A 22,455-nucleotide genomic window follows, 5' to 3' on the forward strand; every position below is an offset into this window, starting at 1 on the left:
GTTTCTTTGAACCTACGTGTGAAACACTCATACGCTAAGTCACAAACTTAGTGAGGCATATATGTATAACAAAATAATAATAATACATGCATTCACATATTTTCATCATGTATAAGAATTATCATATATGAAATAAACAAAATATACATTATCATGCATTTAACCAATAATAACATATCATATTATGCAATATTGATTAATGTTATATCTTTTAATAGCCCATTATACATTATTGAGAACTTAAGATATGTTAGTGGATTGAGGTTGTGTACAAATGATGTCATCACAGCTTGTATAAAATGCATCGAAGTGCCGCGTAGAAATGCACCAAAGTGCCACATAGAATGTCCCAAAGGACCACATATATGTCCCGAAGTACCACGTAGAGTTGTCCCAAAGGACTACATAGAACCCTCAACTCTTGGCATGCTAATTATACCCTCAACTCTCATATCACATGACATGGGCTTTACCATTTATCACAATTCTCATGACTTATATCACATATGCATATAATCTCATAGCTTATTATCACATAGTTCATGTAACACTCTTACATGATCACTTAGATCATTATCTTATAACACATATCACATAGGTTCATATCATATATCATGTAATACAAACAAGACATATTTACACAATACAAATCATAATCATGGAATCATGAAAGCAAAACATGAGAAACAGACTCATCATAAGTCTAGTTTCTATATAATCATATGTTATAGTAATATGCACTCACTTTATCCTCACTTAGTCCAATCAACTCTTATAACTCTTTATCTCTCTCTCTCGATCGATCTTAACTCTTCGACTGTTCCAGAACTTGCTTATGTTTGATATCTACATAAATGTAAATTCGATGCAAATATCAGAATTCTAAACATTATAAATCGATCATCAATAACCTAAGCTAAAAGAGGTACTTAATTCACATTTTCACTTTGAGTAGTATCGGTACCCATGTATAGTACCGATACTTTCTTTACTGTGGTATCAATATCGTGCTTTAGTATCGATACCCTTTCCCGGTTATGGAATTTCATTTCTAAAATGGTATCAGTACTTGCATAATGGTATCGGTACCCTTGGTATCAATACTACTCCTTCGGTATCGATACTCCTTGAACAATTTATCAACTTTTGTCTTATGGTATCGATACTGTTCAACTAGTATCGATACCCATACCCCAATTATCATCATTTTCTCTTTGAAGTATCGGTATTGTTCATACAATATTGGTACACCTAGCCCAGATATAACTCATTTAACCAGAAAATTTATCCAAACTTTGTTAACTTTCTCATCTAACACTTCTTTAAAGCTTTTAAACTCATTATACTCTTCCAAACCAACTTATTTCACTTTAGTACTTCTAAACATCTAAATTCTCAATAGCTTACTTGGAATAAAAAATCATACCGAAATTTTCACATTTGTTATATAACCTTTCTAACCATACAAATCTCTTATTTTAACTGATGACAAGTCAAATTTAATCTCAAACTTTACTTACTAACTCTTTCTCACAATTTTACTTAGAAACCCCTTATATTCAATCCTCCATAACTTAAGATTCTTTTAGTTTCTACATCCCTTTAAGTTTCCATAATCTTTCCTAATGCTTCAATAATCAAAACCATTCATGAATTTCAATAAATCACCAGTTGAAAACGAAACTCACCTTATCTTTGGAACTCACGAGAAAGAAGAAATAAAGAATGAAGAGATGTCTAAAATCTTGATTTTCCCTTCATCTCTTCCACGTGGTTATATAAAATAACCATAATGGGATTTTTAATTATTTTTTGGTATAATGACCAATATGCCCTTCCAACTTCCTTTCTTTGCTGTTCAATCCTACAAATCAAATTTCTAGATAAACCCCTAAACTTTTCAAATTTCTAAATTAGACACAAAGTTTTAAAATCTTACAATTTAGTCACTAACCTGGTTTTTGAGATGTTACAAATCCCCCCTTAAAAAATTCATCCTTGAATTTTCACTACACAAAAAGATGGGGTACTGATTACGCATATCCTCTTCACGTTGTCACGTTGCTTCCTCCACTTTATGATTTCCCATAACACCTTGATTAACGGAATCATTTTATTTCTTAATTGCTTCATTTCTTGTGCCAAGATTTTCACCAGTACTTCCTCATAGGTCAAGTCATATTAAACTTCTATCTCTTCCGGTGCAACGATTTGGGAGGGATCAGATCTATATCTTTAAAGCATGGAAACATGGAAAACATTATGAATCTTCTCTATTTCTGGTGACAAGGCTAATTGATATGCTACTGGTCCTACTCTTTTAACAATCTCATATGGCCCAATGAATCTAGGGGTCAGCTTCCCTTTTCAACCAAACCGTAATACTTTCTTCCAATGAGATACCTTCAAGAAAACTTTATCTCCCATATTGAACTCAATTTCTTTTATTTTAAGATCAACATATGACTTCTTTCTGTTGGAAGCCACTTTAAGATTGTGTTGAATCACTTGAACTTTCTCCTCTACTTCCTTGATAAATTTGGGACCAAGAACTTCTTGATCCTTGAGCTCGTACCAATTCAATGGCGTACGACATTTCCTTCCGTATAAAGCCTCATAGGGAGTCAACTTAATACTTGACTGATAAATATTGTTATAAGCAAATTCAATAAGTGGTAAATACTTCTCCCAAGATCCTTTGAACTCAATTACTCAAGATCTTAACATGTCTTCTAGAATTTGGATAGTCCTCTCAGACTGTCCATTCGTCTAAGGATGAAACGGTGTACTAAAGTTTAGTCGAGTCCCTAATGCTCATGTAAAGTCTTCCAAAATCGAGATGTAAATCGAGGATCTCGGTCAGAAACGATCGAAACAGGCACACCATGCAGTCGAATTATCTCTTTAATGTACAACTCATCATACGTTTCCATAGAGAAATCAGCTCATATATGAATAAAATGTGTTGACTTAGTCAATCGATCCACTATCACCCAAATCAAATCTTTTTTATTCGTAGTCAGAGGTAGCCCTGTCACAAAATTCATTGTCACATTCTCCCATTTCCTATAAGGAATGGAGATTGGTTGTAATAATCCTGACGGAACCTGATGCTCAGCTTTGACTTGCTGACAAGTTAAACATTTAGACACAAATTATGTTATACTTCATTTCATTCCTGGCCACCAATACATACTCTTGAGATCCATATACATCTTGTTTCCACCAGGGTGCATCGTCAACGGACTACTGTGAGCTTCTTTCAACATATCATTCTTCAATTCTTCATCATCTGGAATCACCAGTCTCCCTCGATAGTATAGATTCCCATCAAACTTAACCTCAAAATCTTTATTTTCTTCTCTCTTTAATTGTTCTATTATTCTCAAACACTTTTCATCTTTACCCTGCACTTCTTTGATTCGATCCAACAATGTTGACCTAACTTTAATTCTGCACATAATGCACCATCTCCCACCAATGACAACCTTGCATCTAAAACTCGTAAATCTGAGAATGTTTTCCGAATTAGTACGTCAGCTACCAAATTTACTTTTTCAGGATGGAAATCAATAATTACATCATAATCTTTAAGAAGCTCAATCCACCTTCATTGTCGCAGGTTTAACTCTTTCTCAATCATCAAATACTTTAAGCTTTTATGATTCGTATAAAGGTAGCAACGTTCACCATATAAGTAGTGACGCCATATATTGAGAGAGAACACTACTGTAACCATCTCCAAATCATATTAGGATAATTCTTCTCATACAGTTTCAATTGTATGGAGGCATAAGCCAATACCTTCCCTTCTTGCATCAATACACATCTCAAACCATTAAAGGATGCATCACTGTAAACCATAAAGTTCTTGTCAGACTCAGGTTGGACCAACACTGGAGCTTCTGTCAAAATTCTCTTTAATGCTTTAAAACTCTCTTGATATTCAGAGGTCCATACAAACGATAAATGTTTCCTCATCAATCTTGTCAAAGGCAAAGCTATCATTGAAAATTTCATAACAAACCTTCGATAATTACCTGCAAGACCCAAGAAACTTCGAACTTCATATACATTCATTGGATTTTCCCAGTCTAAAATAGCTTTGATATTTTGAGGATCAACTCGAATCCCCTCTGCAGAAATCACATGCACAAGAAATGCCACCTCATTTAACCAAAACTCACATTTAGACAGCTTGGCATATAACTTTTATCTCGTAAAGTTTACAGAACTATCCTGAGATGTGCATCATGCTCTTCATTGGACTTTTAATATACCAAAATATCATCAATAAATATAACTAAAAACTTATCCAGATAGGGCTGAAATACTATATTCATTAAATCCATAAACATAACAGGTGCATTAGTCAACCCAAATGGCATAACTATAAACTCGTAATGACCATATCTTGTTATGAAAGCCGTCTTTGGAATGTCTCTATCTTGAATCTTCAACTGATGATACCCAGAACGCAAATCGATCTTAATAAGACTGAAGCACCCTTTAATTGATCAAACAAGTCATCAATTCTTGGTAAGGGATACTTGTCCTTAATAGTCACCTTTGAGCTGTCTATAATCAATGCAGAGATGCATTGAACCATCATTACTCTTTACAAACAACATTGGAGCTCCCCAAGTGTCACAATTGGTCTGATTAAATCCCTTATCTAACAATTCTTACAACTGAATCTTTAACTCACTCAATTATTTTGGAGCCATTCGATGAGGTGTCATTGCAATCAATGCAGTTCTAGGCATTACCTCAATCTAAAATTCAACTTCTCTATCTGGAGGTAATCTTGATAATTCTGTTGGAAACACATCTGAAAACTATTTGATCGTCGGGATATCATTGATTTCACTTTCCTTAACCTGAGTATTAATCACGTTAGCGATAAAACCTTGACATCCTTGTAACAATAGCTTCTTTGCTACCATTAATGATATTACATTTGTTAACGGATTAAACCTTTCACTAAACACTATAACTTCGAATCCTTCTGGACTTATCACAGTCAACATTGGCATGATAATGATACAGCCAATCCATTCACAAAATCACTTCAAATTTATCAAAGGGTAATTCCATCAGATTAGCAGGGAATTTAATTCCCTGAATCTTTATGGGACACCCACGACACATCTGATTTACCCGAGCACTATGCCCTAATAGGTTTGTCACTATCACATCACTACTTGTTGTTTCTAATTAAATTCTCAACTCATTCACCAATTTACTACTAACATACGAATAAGTGGAACCCGAATCAATCAATACTAAAATAGACTTATCCAATAACTGAAAAATACCTGCTATAATCTCTGGATCATCGCGATCTTCATTGGCCTTTATGTTGTATACCTAAGCAATTGAACGTACTTCATCTAAGTAGAGGATTCAGGATAATTTCTTCCTCTACCCTTTCCTCTTACTCTTTAAGATACCGAAGCAGATCACTCCTACTGTGCAGGCTCTCTCCATTAATGGACAATCCTGGATAAAATATCCAAGTGTCCCCACATCGAAAACAAGCTCTGGTGACTACCCGACATACTCCGGAATGATTTTCCCACAATACTGATACTGTCTGGCTTGACCATAATTAGATCTCCCAGTTCCAGACCCTACAGATTGATAATGTCTGGCTCTCATCGGATTTGATCCTCTAACAGAGAATACAGCTGACTCAGATCTTGCTTGAGATCAAAACCCTGAATCTTTACCCCTCTTAATGATGTTATACTCGATGAAGCACCATCTCTTTTAGACATTTGAGCTATTTGTTCTCCAAACCTTTCATTCTGAGCTCTCTCAAGAGCTTTAGCATGGTTGACCAGCTCTTGGAACGAGGACAGATTTAAGACAATTAATATTTCTTTCAATCAGGGGCGCAAGCCCTCAACAAACCATTCACAAGCAGCTTTTTCAATTGGAATAAGCTCAACAAATGACTTAACTTATTAAACTCACACTCATATTCATATACGGTACGATTCAACTGCTTCAATCTCATAAACTCTTGCTTTATTTTCCTTATAAACTGATCTCCTATATACTTGTGCTTGAATTCTTCCAAAAACAAGGACCATGTCACTTGGTCACTTGTCATTCTCATGTTGACATTCGCCCACCATAATCTAGCTTGCCCACAAAGCAATGAAACTACTCCATTTAAATTCTCCACCTCATAATAGTCAATTCCATCTAACATTATCTTTACACCATTCAACCAAAGGTCTGTCGCAACAGGACCTTATTCTGCTTCACCTTTAAATTCAAGAGCTCATAGTCCTTTCACTTTTTCTCTATATTCACTTCTTTCATAACCAGAGGTTGGAAACATGTCAGGATAGCGTCCAACGTCCTAAAGAAAGCTCATTGATCTTGTACATGAACTCCCTGAGGTGCCTGTTTTTCACCTTGCCTGGCCAGGGCAGGTGAATTGCTACTTCATTCTTGTCTATCATCTCCCGGTTCACTTCGGGAGCTCTCGTGGTCAAACATCTAACAAGATATAACCAATTTATTATATTAGCAAGATGACATAATCATTACCTATCAGATCTGAAATATTCATTATTTTGTTGGTATGTAAACAATTTAAAACACTTTTGACGTCGGTTTATGCCTAGAATTGGCTAAACCTTAGCTCTGATATCATTAAATATAACACCCCAACCCAGATACGAATCCAAGGTGTCACATTAACTTTTCAAAATGTTACTCTTACAAAATAATTAAAACTTCAAACCTTCATTTAAATAAAATAGTAATTACTTTACTTGAACGCAATCAAAAAGATTTACAAAACAAATCATAGCGTACTTAATTCAAGCCTTTTATTACATACCAACAAAATAACATATAACAAAAGTACATACTGCTTAAATTAATTTTGATATGATCTTCCACTTATTGATGTTGTCTTGCTCGCTTCTCCTAACTTGAATCTCCTTGTTTCTTTGAACCTACGTGTGAAACACTCACACGCTAAGTCACGGACTTGGTGAGGCATATATGTATAACGAAATAATAATAATACATATACACATATTTTCATCATGTATAAGAATTATCATATATCAAATAAACAAAATATACATTATCATGCATTTAACCAATAATAAGATATCATATTATGCAATATTGATTCATGTTATATCTTTTAATAGCCCATGGTACATTATTGAGAACTTAAGGTATGTGAGTGCATTGAGGTTGTGCACAAATGTTGTCACCACAGCTTGTATAAAATGCACCGAAGTGAAACGTGAAAATGCACCAAAGTGCCACATAGAATGTCTCGAATGACCATATATGTCCTGAAGGACCAGGTAGAGTTGTCCCTCAGGACCGCGTAGAACCCTTGATTTGGCATGCCAATTATACCCTCAACTCTCATATTACATAATATGGGCTTTACCATTTATCACAATTCTCATGACTCATATCACATAGGCATATAATCTCATAGCTTCTTATCACATAGTTCATGTAATACTCTTATATGATCACTTAGATCATTATCTTATAACACGTATCACAAAGGTTCATATCGTATATCTTGTAATGCAAACAAGACATATTTACACAATACAAATCATAATCATGCTTATACTCATGCAATCATGAAAGCAAAACATGAGAAATAGACTCATCATAAGTGTAGTTTCTATTTAATCATATGTCATAGTAATATGCACTCACTTTAGCCTCACTTAGTCCAATCAACTCTTATAACTCTTTACCTCTCTCTCGATCGATCTTAACTTTTTAACTATTCCACAACTTGCTTATGTTTGATATCTACATAAATAAATTCGATGCAAATATCAGAATTCTAAACATTATGAATTGATCATCAATAACCTAAGCTAAAAGAGGTACTTAATTCGCATTTTCACTTTGAGTAGTATCGGTACCCAAGGTACAGTACCGATACTTCCTTTATTGTGGTATCAATATCGTGCTTTAATATCGATACCCTTTCCCGGTTATGGAATTCCATTTCTAAAATGTATCAGTACTTGTATAATGGTATCGATACCCTTGGTATCAATACTACTCATTCGGTATCGATACTCCTTGAACAATTTATCAACTTTTGTCTTATGGTATCGATACTGTTCAACCAGTATCGATACCCATACCCCAATTATCACTCATTTTCTCTTTGAAGTATCGATATTGTTCATACAATATTGATACCCCTAGCCCAGATATAACTCATTTAACCCGAAAATTTATCCAAACTTTGTTAACTTTCTCATCTAACACTTCTTTAAAGCTTTTAAACTCATCTATACTCTTCCAAACCAACTTATTTCACTTTAGTACTTCTAAACATCTAAATTCTCAATATCTTACTTGGAATAAAAATCATACCAAATTTTCACCTTTGTTATAAACATTTCTAACCATACAAATCTTTTATTCTTACTATGACAAGTAAAATTTAATCTCAAACTTCACTTACTAACGTTTTCTCACAATTTCACTTAGAAACCCCTTATATTCAATCCTTCATTATTTACGATTCTTTTAGTTTCTACATCCCTTTAAGTTTCCATAATCTTTCCTAATGCTTCAACAATAAAAAAAATCATGAATTTCAAGAAATCACCAACTGAAAACAAAACTACCTTAGCTATGTAACTCACGAGGAAAAAGAAAGCAATGATGAAGAGATGTCTAGAATCTTGATTTTTCCTTCTTATCTTCCACGTGGTTATATAAAACAACAATAATGGGATTTTTAATTATTTTCTGGTATAATGACCAATATGCCCTTCTAACTTCCTATCTTTACTATTCAATCCTACACAAAAAACATTCCAGATAAATCCCTAAACTTTTCAATTTTTCTAAATTAGACATGAAATTTCAAAATCTTACAATTTAGTCACTAACCTGATTTTTGGGATGTTACAATCAGCCAAAACTATACCTTCCCCATGAGGACGCGCTGGGATTACCTATAAACATTAAGGACGGTGGCGACATTAAGCTATAGAGGTACAGCAGCAACGAGGGCAGTAGAACATGGGCGACGATGTTAGCTTGCTAGGAATTAAAGAATGGGCACCGCACATGTTATAAACAAAACAAGGGATAGGTTTTTTTTATTTAAAAAATGGGTAAATTCTCAAGTTGGTAATTAAACTTTCTAGGGTTCACGAAAATAGCTCTAGGGTTTCTGTTCGCACTTGTGAGTGCTATAAATTACGCGAAAATATGTGCAAGTAACACAATCGAAAAAAGTACTATAGAGTGAGTTAGTATCATCTCCACAGGGATTGGAGGAAATTACGAGTTAAGTTAAGCACCAATCTAAATTATCTAAGTATAGTTAGTGTAATGGTATGAACAAATGATAATGTCGTAGCAAGATGAAATGTATGCAGATGAAATGTCATTGGTGGTGTGGAAATGTAACAGGTGGAAATTCTATAGAAAATTGAGATGTATGAAGTGTAATCAATTAACAATGCTAAGATAAAAACAATTGAGAATCCAGGAATGAATAAGATAACTTGACAATCCTCACGCAAACAAGCTGCAATGAGATTGATTGGTGGGGTCACTAAGGAATCCTAAGCCTTGTCTTTCAGAGTGGTTTAAGCTTATATGGCCTATTTTCTTGACAGAGTTTGCTAAAAGAGTTCCTATGCTATCTCTAATAAGGAACCTGGTAGAAAGAAATGCCACCGCAATGCCTCTCAGAATGAACAGTGGCATAAATCTTATCGATTAAGTTCTACTCCTTTTAGTCGTTGAAATCATATCCTTATCTCTAAGGTGGATTGGGTCTTAGTTAGTAACTAAAACCCATTACTCACATTGATATTCACCTAGCTCTCTCGAATACTAGGCATCGAAGTTAAGAAATGACTACTCTCGTAGCTCTTACAATCCTAAGTACATAAATACAATGAGCAAAGCAAATAATAAACAAAAAACTTAAACCATTCATTAAAGCAACAACTTAATCATCCATAACTAATCCGCACCAAATAAAGTTTAGTTCATGGTGGGGTACAATTCATCCAAAGAATTCATTCGTTCCATAACAACCCACAAAATATAAATGAAAATGAAAACACAAAGGTGAAGGAAAACTCCCAATGCACGCTGTCGTGAGCTCCCTTGGACCACCGTGAACCACCTTAGCGATGCTAACTTCCCTCAAACGCCTAGCTCGCCACCCCCTTGAGCTTGAAAATGGAGAAAACCACTAAAAATGAAAAGGGGAAGAAAATGGAAGCTTGTAGCCACCTTTCACTCTTATTTAGCTTATATTTTTTTCTGAAAATAATTTTTTTCTTTTGTGGCATCATCTTCTATTTATACTAAGGGAATGTCCTAGGGTTTTATGCCAAAATTCCCTTAGTACCCTTGGTAACATTCCTTACGTGAAAGAGTGTACAAAATTTTCAGTGGTCCTCTCCTATGTGGCTACAGCAGGAATCACGTGTGGGGTGGTCAGCTGGCTCTTTTATAAAAATATCTTCAATCCTTTTGTCTTTTTTTGCACCCAGAAATGTCGTCCTAGCAGTCGTGGCATTTTCCTCTTGCTTCATCATCCCAAATTGTTGTGGCAATTCTACTTGCTCAACTTTTGCTCTATGAACATGCACACATCAGCCAACAATACCTTCCCCGTAAAGCAACACCATTTGCAGAATAAAATGCCATGGTAATTTGAATCCACCAAATGCTACATGATCCTAAATGCATCTATATGAACCTAAATGTGCCCTAAGACAACCAATAACTTAAATAAAAAGGCCCTAAATATAACATTTTTACGGAGTTATCATTTTCCAATTTTGTAATTTGGTTACTATTTTCGAATTAAAATTTAGGTCGAAACTTTTCGATTTCTAGGGTTTTAAATTGGGATTTTTTTGGTGTGTTGCACAGTCAGGACTTTTAGAATATTTTTCTTCAACTCTATATTTTTTCAAGAACCTGTGTCCGAAACAAATCCTTTCATGGAAATCCAAGTAGCATATATCTGCCTACATCGAAATTTTTAATGATGTACTTAAGCTATAACAAATATGTGTTACTGATAAAGGAAATATATTTAGAAAAGTAAAGTATTGTTCCCAAGTAATGTTTTCTTGTTTTCAAAGTAAAGCATCCATGAAATGAATTAAATCTTCTCTCTGTTCCCATTGGATGATCAAATCTCATCATGAAGTATCTAGCAACATATGCCATGAAAAGTGTGACTTAGGCCAGGATTCTCACCAGCCTTCAATTCAATTACCTTTTCCCAATGTCACATCAGTGTAGCGAGCTCCATCATCGATGAAGAAATGCATCTCATTGATGAAAGAACACCGGTGACTAAGGTTAGCAGTAATGCAAAAAAAAAAAACCCTGTTTTTTCACGGTGTTGTCAATGCAAAAGCTAGCATGAATTCTATCAGCGTATTTCAAAGTCAATGGCCGTTCCTCTTGTTTTAGCAATAATGTCGTGTTTCCATCCAAGCTAAAGCGAGCACTCTCCTAAGCCATGTGACTGAGGTTAGCAGCATCTTTTAGTTTAGAAGTGCAGCAGAACTGAGGAAGTCAATTTCAGGATTGTGAGTGATTGATCAAAAATTTTAGGGAGTCAAACCTAGCATGTGTAGTTGTATTATGTGGAAAATGATGTCAAATCACTAGTATAACGCATCATATCAGTATTCTGCCAATCTAGTAACGGTTGTTAACAACGAGCGATCAATTTGTTACAAATCAATAACGTTAGTGACTAATATTACTTTTAAAACTTAAATAGGAAAACGAAAAACTTACTCAAACGTTATTTATGATAAAAAAATTTAGGGAGTCAAACCTAGCATGTGTAGATGTAGTTTACCCTTTTTTTTATCATTGTGTAATGTGTAAGGGTGAGAAAGAGAGAGAGAGCTCGGAGAGGGAAGAAACATAAGTAGACTATAGAACAAAGGAGTTGGAGTCACTAAAGGAAAGTAGTTAAAATATGGCAAAAAGGCATCCCAGCCTTGTACTTTTAAAAAAATTAATGTAATCCTTGTACTATTTTTTATTTCAATGTGACCCTACAACTTAAAAAATAGATTCAATGTGACCTTTTGGCCAATGTTTTTCAACGTTGACCATTACAATGCTGACTTGATAGTCCATGATGTTGATGTGGTAGTCCACTGTGGCTGATGATGTGATAGATGAGAGATTGTTTTTTTATTTTGCTCGAGAGCCAACTTGATTTTATTTAAAAAGTTCAAGGACTTATTTAATTTGTTTTAAAATAAAAATATTTTAAATTATGAATATAAATTATTCAAATATTGCAAATTAAAAAAATTAAATTATTAAAAAATTAAATATTCATATTAAAATTATTATAAAATTTTAAAAGAATTTGAATATATATCATAGATTATAAAATGATAACTTATAAATTATCATAAAAATTTAAAATATTTTTAAAAAGATATATTATACATAACATACATATGTAACATATATACATATTACTATCATTTATACAAAAGAATTATAAAATTTAAATTAGTCGAGACTTATATTTTAGATTAATCAAAACTTATTATGTTTTCTAATAAATTTGTTTTCAAAGGGCCATTGCAGAGTTGAATGTCCACATTCAGAAAAAAATAATACGAGTCTCATTGGATTTTTTTTGAAGAACAGGACTTGGGTGTCTTTTTGCCATAAAATATTTTAGGGTTTAGATTTTAAGCGTGTGTTGTATTTGAAGGTAAAATAGTATTTTAATATAAATATATTTATATATAAATAATTTGATTAGATTCACGAGTTATATAAATCAAGTATTGAGATATTCAAAATCGACTCTTTCAAATATACAACACATTTTATAACATTTGTTCAAATATATTTAAAAAAAAATAGATAGCTAGCATATTCTTTATCACTACAATTAATAATTAGTTTTTATGTGTATAGAGAGTTTTCTTTTGTCCTCTAAAATAAAATTTGTTTTGAATAATCTTATAGTTTATTTTATATTTGACCTGTATGTTAAATAATAATTTAAATGAAAGGATAAAAAAAATCCATGCTACCAGAGACTGGTCGAAAGCAAATGAAGTGACATTGATTCAACTTTGAAAGTTGCAATGATCTAACTTTACATAATAAATTTAGGATGAAATTAATAATGAGATGCGTAATGCACTCAAAGTATATTATGATCAAGATCGAAATTGGATAATAAAATATAAAACATAATTCAAGATGAAACTAGAAACATCAGATCATGTCAAGAAGGTGTTATTTGGATCACAGATCTTGTTGTTCTGCAACTATTTTCTGAATTGGAATCGGTAAAACGTTTCAACAGAAAAAGACCACTTTTCCCATTACTGCTTGCAATTACAGTGACACAAGTTCTATACAAAACTCAAGATCACACATGTAGGTATAAACCAGCAAGCATTTTACTGAATTTCTACATCAATAACTTTGCGTTCAACTTTATTCTTAGGAATGGAGATGAAGGGAACTCCATTCTTCACCTCTGCCTTGATTTTTTCTTTATCACAGTTGTCTGGTAATTGGAGACGCGTATCATAGGAGCTGTAATTCCTATTTGTCCATTCATCGCTATTTTCTTCCTTCTTGTGCTCTCCCATTATAACCAGAACATCGTCCTCCACGGAGACCTTGACGTCTTCTTTTTCGAGTCCTGGAATATCGAATCTCATCTTGATCTCATGTTCATCATCTTTGATGTCCCAAGGTGCACGCACCTCTCCTCTTCGGCCCGTGCTAGGAAATGTCACAGAATCCTCCAATATCCAGTACATTGTGTCCAGCATTTGACGCATCGATCTCATAGGCGACAAAGGGTCCAACAAACCTGCTATCCATGGATCATGTTATGCTACTCCGAATGATTAAATCAAATATATATAAAAAAATTGCACGAGATTAGGACTGAACTAAAAAATACATACCAAAAGGAGAGACGTGCATGGCCAACCGTTTAGGCCTCTTCTCAACGGCTGTCCCATGGCCTTTATTATCCTTGTTAACGTGCACGTCCACTGATGTGTCTCTGTTATGGTCACCGGTAGCATGTGGCCTTACAACAGAACCGGCTGTTGGAAGAATGCTTGAGAGATACAGAGCATGGAGTTATAGCTTTGGTGGAATAAGGGAGATTAGCCCTGTTTGATGCCAATGGTGAAGCTGAGCAAGACAAAGTTGAAGCCATTTCCATGACAGACTTGAAGAATTGAGTGAAGAAAAGTTTATTGTTCTGCCAATGACTTTGTTTTAGCTAAGGGAAAGGAGGATGGTGAATATATATAGACGATGGGGAAGAGTCGATGCCATGCTTTTCTCATTAAAGGAAGTTTGGAGAGGGATCCCGAAAGTGGGAGTGGGGGTGTGAAAGTTCTGGACTTGTCCTTTACTTTGAACATATTTGGGCTTCCATGTGTCCCTAGTAGCAATTGGCCTCGTGAGATTGGGGAAAATTCAAGCTCGTCAATTGAAATGACAAGTTAGCAAATTGTGGAGCAATCTTGTCAAAGGGAGTTGACATAATGACAGTAATAAGTTCTTAAAAACATCAATTATTGAACAATTGAGAAACCTAGGATCATAAGTCAACTAGGTGATTCATTTAGACCATACAAAAAAACAAGAACAAATCCGTTTGTAGGAAAATTTGATTTCGGACAAGAGGGAGTGGTAATATCCTTTAAGCCAAGCATCAACTGATCTCAGGTTTGACCCTGGAACTAACAAGTGCTGGGCTGCTACCGCCGCCACTGCTATCAGACAGTGAAGCAAGATCTTTATGTAATACACCAGACGGCGAGGACAATACAGTCACCGTTGGACTACAGGACTTTTCCTTTCCGGTGACAGCATATGATAGGTTCGAGCTGCTTTAGGTGGCGCTCGGCCTTAAAACCTCAGCTAGTGCACCACCAGGTGTGGAGGCAGGCCAAGGTGCAGGGGCTAACAAACTTGAAAGAATTGATTTGGAAGCATATTCATCGATCTCATCGTACTCGTTCACTCCCAACCCCATACGGATAGGACCCATCTCATTATCCGTGATGGTATTGACTCCCATTAACTGGGAAAGTGATGAAAGAGAGGGTTTCCCGTTACAAGAAACGGAGGCAGTGTTGTCACCTGATACACCAGTAGACCACGCATCAATTAAGCCTGTACGTGAACCTTCACCGGACTTGTGTAGCGGAACTATTTCAGAGTTGAGAAACCAAGGGCAAGTATTGCATTGTTGATCTTCTGCAACATTGAAATTTGGATACGAGATCAAGTCTAGAGGTTCCTTGTCATAAGCATTGGACAAATAACCTTCAGTATCTGCCCCTGTTTGCATGAGATGATGCCACTGCTGGTCAGCCATGGGAATGAATTCATTCGTAGTCCAGTTCGAGGTCCTACAATGACGGGGTAATATGGCCCAAATTGGTAAAAAAAAGCATAATAAAAGATTAAAAAATCACAAACGTTTAAATCACCTGGGTTCCTTGTAGGAAGAAACAGAGGTGAGAGGCCAAAAAGTTGCAGCTTTTTCACTTGGCTTTTCAAGAAACCAGTGATCTTGTTCTGCTGGAAGGGCTGACGCTGAGAAGCATCTAGTGAGAATGGTGCAGGAAGATGAAGGAAGAGATTGACCATAGGTGGCTTGACGAGTCCTCTTGTTAGGAAGTTCCGCAGGCTTTCTTGAACGGGGGGGACGACCTCTATGCAAGTGGCGCTCACAGAACTTCTGGTCAGGCGCCACATCTCTTGAGCACCTCCATTTTTTCCCATCTGTTCTCTTGCACCTCCCTGGTTCAACATCCCTTCTACCTGCCAACCTTGGATTTACGGCACCATCACCAAAAGTAACCGAAGCCGAGGGGATTCCGGCGATGGGGATGAGGAGATCAGGAGGCACAGGAACGGAAGCCATCATGTATTCGTAAATCCTAACTTGTATCTCAAGCTCCATCCGCTGTGAAAGTGTAAAAGGAAATTCCAAAGATGCCGCCATCCCTCCTGTTACACAAATCAACCATCATCCTCTCAATCAAACAGACAAAAGTTTTTTTTTTCTTGTGGTTCTTTTAGAAAATATGGAGGAAAGAAATGGACTTTACATTGACTAGAAGAGAAAAAGGAAGAAAATTTCTACCTGGGTATGTGAGCAGTAGAGTTTGATCGGATAGATAAAAATGTAATCAATAATTTGAGAAAATAAAATTGAAAGTTAAAGAAATATAAATTTTATGTGAATTTTTTTAAATAATATAAGTAAAAATTCGAGTAAAAGTAAAAAAATTTACTATCTAAAAATATGAATTATAACTCTCTTGATCTAAGAAAAAAAAATAATAATAATTCATAAAAAAAGAGAAAATAATTCTCAATAAAACTTTATAATTTTTCTAGTTTTGAGAGAAACCTAAAATGATTTTAGTTGGTTTTGAAGTTAAACGAATTAAGTTATTTATAGTTAAAATTTAAGGATTAATATTGTAAATATACTAAAATATAGGTATTAAATTGGGTAATTTTCTTTTGTCAATTTTCAACCAAAATCTATGGTGAATCTTAAATCTATCCATTAATGCACCGAAATTCTTTGTCTTTTAATGGCTGATTTTTTTTTTTTTTTGAATAATTTATTGTTTATCATTTTATATAGTGTTTTTAGTATTTATTTTTAATATATTTATTTATATTTTGAATATTTAAATTAACATATTGTTAAGAAATATATACTTTATCTTTTATTTCACATTATCAAAAAAATATAATCTAAATATTCTAATATGTTTATATAAGTTAACTCCATTAAGCTTTTAACTCATGGAACTAATATGTATTAAAATACGATGTTAGTTACTATAATTTTATTTTTTTAACTTTTAAAGCATATTTTTTAAAATGTAAGGTGCAGATGATGATCCGCGTATTGTCAGAATATGTCAGAGTTTCAGTTAAAGCGTCGATGACGTTCCGCGTCTTCCCTTACGTATTGTCAGCTCGAACAAAACTTACGAATGAGCGAATGGTGAATTGGACATTATCGGAAAGAGTGTTAGATAAGTAAAATTATGAGAAAGAGTATTTGACAAGTAATTATTACCTCTGGTGGTGATATTTCAACCCAAAAATTAGCCTTCCCAATTTTATATAAGATTAAAACTTAAATAAAAAATAAAATATGAAAAAAAATATATAGGAGACGTATTATACTTCATGCGTCTCTCTCAAAATTTATTTTGACTAGCATGAACTGTAATACTTCTTTGGGAGTAGAAATAATTCTGAGGCTGTACTATTTGAACAATTTTTTTAAAAGTGCATTATAGTAAAAAAAAATCGGCCGACTTTTAACTCTTGAAGTGGGGAAATGTCAAAAGGCTGCAGAATCCTTACACCAACTGCACCGGCACTAGCAGCAGCTGAACCATAATCACTGCTAGCTAAAACATCGTATATATTACTGGTTTTAGACCTGCAGCTATTGCCCATGGGATCATCACCATAAGTTGGAAATGGACGGTTATGATTCTCGTAGTTAGCCATGATCATCTTCCCAGGTACGAATAATGGAGTAATATACTACTTGGAAGCTTCACACCTAAATCAAACAGCTTTAATGCTACTCTACTCTCTTTGGCTCCAAGCGCATGCTCATAATGAAACCACTTTCCCCATTTAGGAAACTGCTCTTTTTCATCAAATGAACCACGAATCTCCCCTAAACTTGCAAATAAGGTCCCCAACCACCTCACCACACTATTACCCTTTTGAATAGGAAGACAGAATAAAGAAGAAGAAATTTAAAGGATGAGATGATATGGCAATGAGTATCATTTTCCTTTTCCTCTTCAAAGGAAACCGCCAGATTATAAATATTGTAGAAAACCAACAAATGACTAGTTGATATGTATAGCCCCATAATGTGGCGTGGGTTTTAGATTTTAAGAAATAGGGATATGTGTTGCCTTGCTTTGCTTCATGCTTCCAACATTAGCACCACAAGTAGACAAAATAGTAAAATGCCATTCATTTGACAAAGTTTACCAATGCTCCTTTGTCTTTAAATTATAGGATATTATTTGAATTGTTTGATTGTTAAAAGTTGAAATGACCATCTAGCTCAGTTGGTAGAGCATAAGGTTTTAATTTTGAGATCGTGGAATCGAGTCTTTCATAATTCGGAGGTCTTCTACGGAAGCTGCTCTCAATCTAGTGTTGGGGCATCCTACTATCTTACCTCCCCTTATCCCATTACATATGGGAACAAGGGACATCCATTTTGATTGTTAAAAGTTTTAAAATCATAATCTGATTATTTATATGTTTTAAATTTTTTCACTATGTTTTAAATTTTTTAATTTTATTAAAAATTAACAATAATCTGAGATGGTCATTAATCTATTAATTGAGATATAATAAAAATTGATTTCAAAATTATTTGAGTTATTTTATAGATTATATGCTTCGTTTATACTATATCACCATTTGCTTAAAATATTATGATGTTAAGCTAGTGTTTGAAAACAACGATGATATTAATATATATTATTAAACTATAATTTTATTATATCTCAATTAAAATATTAACGTCTAATTAAGATTATTGTTATTTTTTAACAAAAATTAATAAATTTAAATTATATAAATAATCAAATAATTATTTTATAATTTTTAACAATTAAAGATTCAATAAAATAATATTTTATAATTAAAATATTATTTTATAAATTTTAATAATTAAAAAACTCAATAAAAGATCGTCTGATCACTACCCGTAAATTATTTGTGTACTTCACCTTTTCTTTTCTCTGTCTTTATTCTTTAAGTCAACCGCCTCCCATTTATCGTTTTGTAATTTGCGCATGTAAAGCCGAAAACGCCGTACTTTTGCCACTTGGAAAACCAACCAGGGACAGGATTTGGGCACCCAATTTTCCCTAACATCCATTCTTTATGCAATACTTGCTGTAAAGCTTAACAAATCAATTTAATTAATGGAGAGAGAGAGAGAGGAAGGGGCATGATTTGATAGAACATCTCGTTGCCCTCTATGTTTTTTGAGGATAATTTATGAGCATAATATTTATTTATTAAAATAGTTAATTTATTGGAATAAATTTTATTTATACTTATTTGCAAAATGCAATGTGAAGCAGCTAGATTGTTTGGCAGTAAAAGAAGGCATAGGACAAAAGTATAGGGGAGGTGATAAAGATATTCCAATGTCTTATTTAGGGAATGGGCATCAGACCCAAATTCGATGATTTTGACTCGATTCGATTTGATCGGGTCTAGTTTTTCTAAAAAATTTTAGGTTTGGTCGGATCGGATTGGATTTTTTGATGTAGTGTTCGGGCTGTGTCGGTCTCGTATGGAGGGTAAAAAAATCAGACCCGACCCGGAAAAAATATATAATTTTATCATATATATTTAGAAATAATTATAATAATACCCCTCTATATATTATTTTTTTTAATTAAGTCTATTTTTATTGAATAAAAATATGTTTTATTATTTCGAGTCGAGTCGGGTTTTTAAGTTATATATCGAGTCGAGTATAAAAAAAATTGGTCAGATCAATCAGGTCTCGGGTGAAGGATTTCTTATTCTCAGATCCGATCGAATGGACTAAAAACTCGACCTAACCCGACTTATGTCCATACCTAATCTTATTGGAATAGAGGTGGCAATCCAGTATGGTTTCTTGTACACTGACTCAAGGGTGGACAACCCATCAACAATCACCATGTAAACGTGTTCACTTTTACTAACATTTAAATTTAAGTAATTATTCTACAAACTCTCATAGTAATTTTTAGGTAAAATAATTAAATATTATTTTAAAAAATAATTATGATTTTAATTTAAAAATTAGGTGATTTGGAATTGATTTGAATTAAATTGATTAGGAGTCGCGATCGACCATTGGATTATGTAAGTCGAATACTTAAACACGTCTTTTAAAAAAAACTTAAGAAAAATCGTTTTCAAGACAAAAAAACTGATATGCTTTTACAAAGATTCGATTAAAACAGGTTCGAGAGTCGGTTACGTGTGGGAAGGATTAACACCCCCACACCCAAAATTGGTACTGTGTCGCTTACACGTTGTCATAGTAGTGGAATTTATGAATCAAATATAAAATTAAAATATGATCCGTTTATTGAATATTGATTACTTTGCTTCAAATTAATTAATTAGAGAAAATTCTTTAACTCAATTTTCATTTATAAACTTAAAAGACCAAAATAGTAAAACAGACACTTAAGGGATTAAATAATAAATACTGGAAAATTAATGTCTAAAAAGTAAAATAATTAATACAACCCATAATGTAAAAAAACATATTTCAAACACTAAAATATAATAAACCCATACAATTAAGAATAAAATATAAATTATCCAAAATTAAAGGTTAAAATCAAAATAATTAAAAATATATAAATACAGTGACCAAAATAGATACGCGTAACATAATATGGAAAATCAGAAGCAATAATATTTAGTGAAGACTTAACATATAAATAAACCCACAAATAATATTATGACAACACGGTGACTAAAATAGAACGCATGCAAAATAAAAGTATCAAACATAATAATAATCAATTTCATTTTATGACTGAAATAACATATTATAAAACCTGAAGGGCCTAAAATGTAATATGCCCAAAATTAAAAACACGGATAGAAGGGTGTGTCAAAACGACACCATTTTCGCATAGGTATTTAAACCCAACCCAAGGCTTAAAAATTTCATCTCCCTCATTTTTTTCATTCTAAAAACCAAAGGGAAGAGAGAAATTTAAGAATTCTCTCAACTGCCCTCGTCGGAGATAGGAAGCCGCGACGGAGTCGCGGTGACAAGCGGCGGCCAGAGGAAACTAAAAGGACACCAAAATGTTCATCTCCTCACCCCCAACACGAATCCACTCCTCCTTTAACCTAAAACCCACCCTAGTACCCCAGATCTGGTATTTACCTTTCAAACAAAAAAGAAAATCTAGCGACTTTAGAGCTTCCAAGGTAAGGGATTTCACGCTTTGATATTTTTTTGTTCGAATGGTTCCCCTTGTTTTTTCTCCCTCCCTCCTTGATTTATCTTTTTTTTCCATCGAATCCCCTTGTCCTATTAATGCATGTTAATTTTTTCTTTTTCTTTGGTGAGATGATGATTGGTTTAGGTGAAATCATCCTGGATTTTTTGGGTTAGGTATAATAATTTTTTTGACTTTGGCTTGATTTTTCTCTGATTTTGTTTTTGTTTTGCACTGTTCGGTCACTGTTGATGACGAAGACGGTGATATACGACTGGGAAATGGCCGGTGATTACCACGCGTCAGTTTGGAGACGAAACGTTAGGCGCGTGTGTTACACGCACCGGGGATGGATGGTTCAACTTCGGCTGATAGAATTTAAGGTTCAAAACCCTAATTTACACTGGGTCGGTTTGGGCAGGTGTGATCCTGGGCCTCAGTCGGGTCGATCTGATGTTGGATTCTGGGTTGCTCTATTGGGCTTACAATTGTAATCTGGGCTCTGGGATTTGTATTATGGGCTTGTAATTGGGTCACTGGTTGGCCTACAAAAGTTATAAAATAATAATAATAATATTTAATATTTTTGTAAACCCGGACAAAAATGGGCGTCTACAACTGCTCCTCTTTGCATATTGTTATGTTAACAAGAATAGGGCTAAGACGAAAAAGACAACCAGTTTTTGTCCGTTTTCTTTTTTTGGTTTTGGAGACTTGATATGTTTGTGTTAGGGGACGACACTACTCATACGTGATGAAGAGTTTTGGTCGTCTAAGGGTGACATGACTCCTACGTGATGAGGAGACATGGTCAACGGATGACACTACTCATACGTGATGAAGAGTTCTTGGTCATCTTTAGAAAGGTTGATAATACAATTCCTACGCGATGAGGACGACTGGTTATCTAGGGGTGACACGACTCATACGTGATGAGGAGATCAGGTCGGGTGATGATACGACTCATACGTGATGAAGAGTTTTGGCCATCTTTAAGGATGATAACACGGTTTCTACGTGATGAGGATGACTGGTTATCTGGGGTGACACGGCTCCTACGTGATGAGGAGATCAGGTCGGGTGATGAGACGACTCATACGTGATAAACAATTATGGCCATATTTAAGGATGATCACATTGTCCCTACGTGATGAGGACGGCTGATTATCTGAGGTTGACACAACTTCTATGTGATGAGGAGATAATGTCGGGTGATGACACAGCTCATACGTGATGAAGAGATCTTGAAGATCCTATAAAAAAATGGTTACATGCTATGATTTTATGTTTGCAACATGCCCTAAATATGATCTAAATGTGAGTTGATATGAATGTTTAAATGGTTATGCACAATTTGATCCTGGCATTT

At 34.2% G+C, this 22,455-nt stretch overlaps 1 protein-coding gene and 1 pseudogene across 1 annotated transcript; both read right to left on the reverse strand.

Moving 5' to 3' along the window:
- Positions 1-13,394: 13,394 nt before the first annotated feature.
- On the reverse strand, positions 13,395-14,248 carry LOC120120867 (annotated as a pseudogene).
- Positions 14,249-14,680: 432 nt separating this feature from the next.
- LOC120120849 (growth-regulating factor 7-like) lies at positions 14,681-16,099 on the reverse strand. Its single transcript, XM_039140378.1, has 2 exons — positions 15,567-16,099; positions 14,681-15,455 (listed from the first exon to the last, which is right to left on the reverse strand). Exons 1-2 carry the CDS (start codon positions 16,049-16,051, stop codon positions 14,930-14,932), a joined length of 1,011 nt encoding a protein of 336 aa, XP_038996309.1. The 5' UTR covers positions 16,052-16,099; the 3' UTR covers positions 14,681-14,929.
- Between the last annotated feature and the right edge of the window lie 6,356 nt (positions 16,100-22,455).

Source organism: Hibiscus syriacus, unplaced genomic scaffold (assembly GCF_006381635.1).
Source record: "Hibiscus syriacus cultivar Baekdansim isolate YM2019G1 unplaced genomic scaffold, ASM638163v2 tig00110348_pilon, whole genome shotgun sequence".
Taxonomy (NCBI): Eukaryota; Viridiplantae; Streptophyta; class Magnoliopsida; order Malvales; family Malvaceae; genus Hibiscus; species Hibiscus syriacus.

Excerpts from the sequence above, each read along its gene's own strand:
- LOC120120849 (XM_039140378.1), bottom strand. The coding sequence starts at position 16,051 with ATGGCGGCATCTTTGGAATTTCCTTTTACACTTTCACAGCGGATGGAG. Across the intron at positions 15,456-15,566 it reads AAAGCTGCAACTTTTTGGCC|TAGGACCTCGAACTGGACTA; the intron begins TCTCACCTCTGT and ends ACCCCGTCATTG.